We start from the raw sequence: 5,958 nt of genomic DNA, 5'->3' as shown, positions 1-5,958 counted from the left end.
TTTAATAGTTAATTAATAGTAAATTAAAGTAATTCAGTAAAATAGCATTTATATTGCTGTTAATGCACTTTTTCAGGGTAGCTGGGGGAGTTAGTTCGTACACTGGATCCGACTGTTCATCGGTGTGCCAAGGTATTTTTCATGCGAGGATTTCGTAATATTAATTTCACTGTCTGGCTTTCTAGGGAAGGACATGGCAGCAGTGCAGAGAACCTTAATGGCTCTAGGCAGTTTGGCAGTCACCAAGGATGACGGCTGCTACAAAGGGGATCCATCCTGGTTTCACAGGTAAAGTCCAGAGCACAGCTGCTCAGAGCTGTCTTCCCGGGGAGCTGGTAATATTGTCTTCCTTGAGGCTTTAAGGGCATTTATTGGGAAAGGAGGTGGAAACTCTTTCCAAAGTTTCCTTGTAGTGGAGAGATTTTTCTCCATGGGGGAGGGAAACAAAGACCCAACCGGACAGCAACAACATTTTCTACGCATCACTGGTCCCCGATTTTCACAGCATCCCTGTTAGGCCCACGTGCTGCTGTATCCTGTTGGCTGGGGAGCAGCCCCGTGGGAGCTGTGTAGCACAGCCTTTTCTCATGTGGCCTCGTCATGTCCCTCCTGCACCAGAGCTGGGAGAGCAGGACAGGGACCAGGACAAAGGAGCGCACTGTCGGTAGCTCCAGCCCTAGTTTCCTCCTGGATGTGCCCCTTTTGAATGAGGCGGGTTCAGGCTGTGCTGGTGTGGCCGCGCGTGTGCAGGCGTGGGCTGGCTTCTGGTGGTGCACACAGGGAGGAGCATCCTGCCCCAGGCACCTTCGTGGCACGACCTTCTTGCTGCGGGAGGGGCCCACGCTGCTCGTGAAGACGTAATTTTCTTGTCCACTGATGTTATCCCTGACTCTTACTCCCTAGAAGGAGGATACTATGATTCTATTATACTTAGGAAATTCAGACAATAATTTTGATGGCATTCATCTATTTAGCAGTTTCAGCTAATTCTCTGCATCCATTTATGAAGAAAAGGGAATGAAAATGGCAGCAGCCATGCAGATACATGTCCCCTAAGAGCAGCTGGCAGGAACAGTGTTCTTTTGCCTCACACCAGGTAACAGACACACTCATGACAAGAAGACTGTCGTGGATGTCTGCAAACCCCCATATAGGGACCCCTTTACCCAGCAAAGAGAAGGCGTGAAGCCTCTTTCCAATTTGATCCAACCGAAAATGATTTCATCTCCTAGTCATCTTTTTTCCTGGGGAGTACCGCTTATCTGTGAAGAATTCTCTGCCTTGGCAAAGCTGTTCATTTGCTCTAAAACTTCTTTTTGTTTTGGCTGGGGAGGCTGAGAAGCCAGGACAGGAAGAAAAGGAAGTCTTCCCACAGTTAGCCCTCCTGCCCCGCAGGCATATTATTGACATGGGATTCTGCCGTCCCAGAGTATTTCTTACGCCGAAATGTCTGAGGCGTGTCAGCAGAACCGACTCTGGCTGCTCGTCTTTGCCTTCCTTCAGTTTTCTGGTTTTCGGTGGGGCTCAGCAGAAGTGAAGCAAACCTCACTTGGTTTGTTTTAAACCTTGAGCTGGTTTAACTGAGGCCAAGGGAGACTTGAATGTTAGGTTAAGTGCAAACTCCTATGCATTCTTTATGGGAAATTAGTTTAAATTAACTTAATACAGTGCACAAACAGATTTGTGTTTATGGAATGTAATTGGGTTTAAAATCGGGTTCAAATCCAGTTACATGCTTTAATACAAACCAGACATGAAATCACTATGACCCAGACAGGCTTATTTGTTTTATGTAACTAAAACAAAGTCCTACATGGAAAAATTAATTTTCATCTGGACTCTTAATTGCGGGTGGGAACAGTTTTCATTGGCATAAATGAAGATGTGATCACCTCCCTTCTCCCCTAGCTGTCTGTCCTGCCTGGATAGCCAATCCATGTCTATTGCAGCCCCCGAAATACCATTTTATAGCCACTGCCTTATGGAAAAACGGTGTTTTTTCTGTATGGAAATAACCTATTGCAGGTCAGGAGCTGTTGTCTGAGTCGCTTACCCGTCCCGTCAGGCAGATCAAGCCCCCTCACCACCACCCAGTGTTAGTCGTGAGTCAGAGCTTTCGGGCTGATTCTTAATCGCCTTAAATTAAATTGAAAGAAGTCAAGATTAAATGGAATGAGTGTCCCTGCAGGGATCGACAGTGATTAAGATACCCCCCTGCTTGAGCTAAGCCGCTTCCATTGGCAGTGTCTGCCATACCTGGTCCCACCCGGCCCGATTCCCCCATCCTTTGGGCCTCAGCAAGGCTCCTGGATCCGTGGGGGTTTGTTACCTGGTGGCTTGGCGGCCACAAGCATGGGTGCGAAGTTGGCACGAGGAGATCCGGTGGGCTCTGTCGGCGGAAAGGGTGATGCCAGGGAGTGGCAGACAGCCCAAACGGAACTCGACATGGTGTTGGACAGCGAGGGGAGTGGGATTGCCCTCGCCTCTCTTCCTGCAGTCTCAGCTGAAGTCTTTCCCACCAGCCTGAAAGCAAAACCTAAGCACCCAGTGTTGTCTGTAAGACCATCCTGTGCTAAGTGCAGTGCTTATGACGGTAAAAATAACGCTGTATGATCCAAACTGTAGATGTAATCAACTTTCATTAGCATATCCAGGCTTTCCTTTAGTCTCTCTTTTTATTTCTTCTTTGCAGTTCTCTTTTTTTTTTTTGTTTTATTTCCTGTTCAGAGTTACTTTTCAACTTTCTGTGGAATTACGCCACACCACAGCTGAAAGTTCTAGAAGGGAAAGGAAAAACATAATAGAATGTGTTCCTGGGATTTTAATTAAAATGAAGGCAGACACAGTGAATCTGAGATTCAATTAGGTAATAGGAGCAGCTCTGAAAACATCCTCTCGTGGGGATCCCGGCAGTAGTTCGGTGCCCGCGTCAGTGTTCTGGGAAAGAAATTAAGCAGGGGAGAGAGGGGGTTGGCGTCTGAGGCGCCCGCAGTGCTGCGTGCCTCCGGCCAAAACGGCGCGCTCTCTGCCAAGGGGGCTGGGATCTGGGAGCCCGCGATGGGTTTCCATAAGCCCTCTTTCCAGTCCATACATTAGCACTGAGGATCCATTCTGGAAAGGGACGGGTCGGTACTGGTTTGCTGTAGTCTTCCTCAGCTTTCTGCTGAACTGGCATGCCGTCGTGGGTTCTTCCTCCACAAAGTCCGGAACACCCCGAGCCTAGCTGAGAGTCTAAGTGGTGCTTTTCTGGACCGGAGCCAGGGTGCTCAGCAGAGAGCAGGATCAGACCCTCGCGGAGGGGATGGTGTGGATGGCTTTCAGTCACAGCAGGCGCCTGATCTAGCGTTCTCAGCTGGTGGGGGGGCAGGAGAAAAGGGGAGTTGCAACGCGGGGTAACCCGATGCAGGGACAGACAGACACAGGAGCGAGAAAGGTTGTCCCTGGGTGGGTGCAGAGCCTGGCTGACCCAAAGCCTTCCTCAGGCTGGGCCTCTGCCCGTTCCTACAGCCTGTTGGGTAGCAACAGACTGATCTTTCTTACTTGTTTTCCCCACCTTGTATAAACGAAAGATCAATCCAAGGCCAACAGCTTCTTTCAAGGAGCAGAGTACGAACTTCCCTGCTTCTTAACCACTATTTTCAGGGAAAAGAGGCTCCTTTTAAACTCCAACAAAGATTCATTGTTGCAAAGGGCTTTGGAGACAGGGGACACCGAACAGCAGTGATCAGTATGTTGTGACGGAAGGTGAAGGACACCAACCAGCAGTGGTCAGTATGTTGTGACGGAAGGTGTCCTGCCCGCAGCTGTTGTCCCCTCTGCAAAAAGGAGCAAATCCCTTCTCTGCCCTGCCGTTCCTCCGGGTGCTTTTGGCTCCTGTTCGCTCCACGGAGTTAAATCAAGCCAGTTGGTGCTGTTGCTCTAGGTGGGTGTGAACTACGGCGCAGGTGAGTGTCGGGGTGGTCAGATCCCACGGGCTGCACAACATAACTCACGCAGATGAACCCTGTCCTGTCCCTGTGTGCAGCACCGCATACGTGTTCTACCTGCTGCGCGAGTCCCTTGTGGTTCTGGAATAGGAGGTACAGTCAAAGTCTGAAGTGTTCAGGTTTGACCAGGGCGTTAATCGCCTGCAGGAAGGCACTGACCCCAGCCAGTGTTGTCCAGCCCGTGGGACGGTGCAACTGAACTGTCGCCTTACAGGGGACCCGTCTGTCGACAGGACCCGATTTCAGATTGCTTCTCGTGATCCTCCGGGCGTTCGCAGAACGATGGCATGTGTGTGTGATGCTTTTTTGTGTGTGTCTGACAGGAAAGCACAGCAGAATCGACGAGGATTTTCAGAAGAGCAGCTTCGTCAGGGACAGAACGTAATAGGCCTTCAGATGGGCAGCAACAAAGGAGCATCACAGTCGGGTATGACAGGCTATGGGATGCCGAGGCAGATTATCTGAAAGCATCTCTGGCTCTGGAGAAAACACTCCTTCTGCAGCATGGTCTCTTCAAAAAAGAAAAAAAAAAAAAAAAGATAAAAACAAAGCTCATTAGTTCCCTTTCTGCCTGGTTTTTAATAGTTAGTGCTCTCTAAGGTTTGGGGTATTTTTGGTTTGGTTTGTTTTATTTGCAGCTGCAAGAGTTCCTCTAGGAACTGGGGTTTTCGTGGTGGTGTGTGTCAGTTCACAGCACGTGCGCACTGCTGCCTCCTACTTTTCACTTCTGAACTATGCAAAGACGATTATTCTGTGTTAATTTATTTGCCAAGTGTTACCTTCCCTGTTGGTCTCACACCGTACTTGTATTTCAACCAGTAACCTCATTCTTCGATTCGGTGATGATATTGTTTGACCTAAGAATAAAGGCAAATTAAAGACACCTCTTAGACTTGTTATTTAAAGGAGGGTAAAAGCAATTAAAACCCAACGACCATGTGGTACGGCGTTGAGGAGTTAAAAGTTTGGAATGGTCGGTCTGCCTCATCTCTCACCCAGAGCCCTCTGCGAGTGACTCCTTGCTGTAACGGTCACAGTCAGTGTGACATCTCCCATTTGGTGTTTGCCTAAAGGCACGCCCTGTGTATTTTCCTAAAGAGATGTATTCTCCACTGAGTCCGGTTCATGGAGTCCCACCCAGTTCAGCTCAGATTTCCCTTGACCTAGTGTGCTGGGTTGGCCGCAGTCGGAAAACTTGTGGATCGAGCTGAAATCAGTTTAATAGGGAAAGCACAAGCTGTGTGCGAAAACAAGGCAAAGCAGGGAACTGATTTGCTGCTTCCCATTGGCAGGCAGAGATGTAGCTGCTTTCTGGGAAGCAGGGCCTCAGCATGCACGGTGGTTCCTTGTTACCACAGTCATGCCCCCTTCTTCCTCCTCCTTTCCCCAAGCTTTTGGTGCTGTGATGCCATGTGGTAAGGAATATCCCTTTCGGCCTACTCCCAGGAAGGCCTGAAAACGTGACACCTGGGCAGGTAACAAACAAAGGGTGACCTGTTCTGACAGGGCCTGAGTCCCTGCGTACATGGGGGGAGTGACTTCTGCCTGGGTCTGGCCCTGGTGACATGTGGTGGCAGCTGGTTGTCCACTGAGTAGCCCTGGAGTAGCCCTGATTGATGTGGCTTCAGAAGCTTCTGCTACTGAGTAAACGGAGGGGATGATCCCCTAACTCAGGTGAATCTCTGTCCTCCGCCCTGTCCGGGGAAGGGTGGGAATAGCCCTTCCCCGCTTGGGCCGCGCTTTGCTGAAGCACCGCGGGGCACAGCGAGCGAGAAGGGACGTAAAGGCCACGTTACATGGTGGGGGCCGAGGCGATGTGTAGCAATGTCCCCGCTTGCACCTCCTCTTACACCTGCCAGGGCGCCTCCACCATGCTCGTGCCAAGCACCTTTTTGTGTTTACTGTCTGTGCAGGGCCCTTTCTCTGTGCCTCAGGTGAATGTTAGCACAGCAGAGGATGGGATGAGCAGCCC

At 50.1% G+C, this 5,958-nt stretch overlaps 1 protein-coding gene across 3 annotated transcripts in view; it reads left to right on the top strand.

Moving 5' to 3' along the window:
- TAGLN3 (transgelin 3) overlaps nucleotides 1-4,870 on the top strand; it is an 11,777-nt gene extending 6,907 nt beyond the window's left edge. For all 3 annotated transcript variants that reach the window (XM_010150157.1, XM_010150159.1, XM_010150158.1), the window contains 2 exons: nucleotides 186-288; nucleotides 4,310-4,870. In XM_010150157.1, the coding sequence (XP_010148459.1) occupies nucleotides 186-288; nucleotides 4,310-4,451 (245 nt within the window). In that variant the 3' untranslated portion in view covers nucleotides 4,452-4,870. The remainder of the gene's footprint in view (nucleotides 1-185; nucleotides 289-4,309) is intronic.
- The last annotated feature ends 1,088 nt before the right edge of the window (nucleotides 4,871-5,958 follow it).

Source organism: Eurypyga helias, unplaced genomic scaffold (assembly GCF_000690775.1).
Source record: "Eurypyga helias isolate BGI_N326 unplaced genomic scaffold, ASM69077v1 scaffold11204, whole genome shotgun sequence".
NCBI lineage: Eukaryota > Metazoa > Chordata > Aves > Eurypygiformes > Eurypygidae > Eurypyga > Eurypyga helias.
The sequence above is the reverse complement of the archived record's forward strand: the minus strand, read 5'-3'. Positions and strand labels throughout refer to the sequence as shown.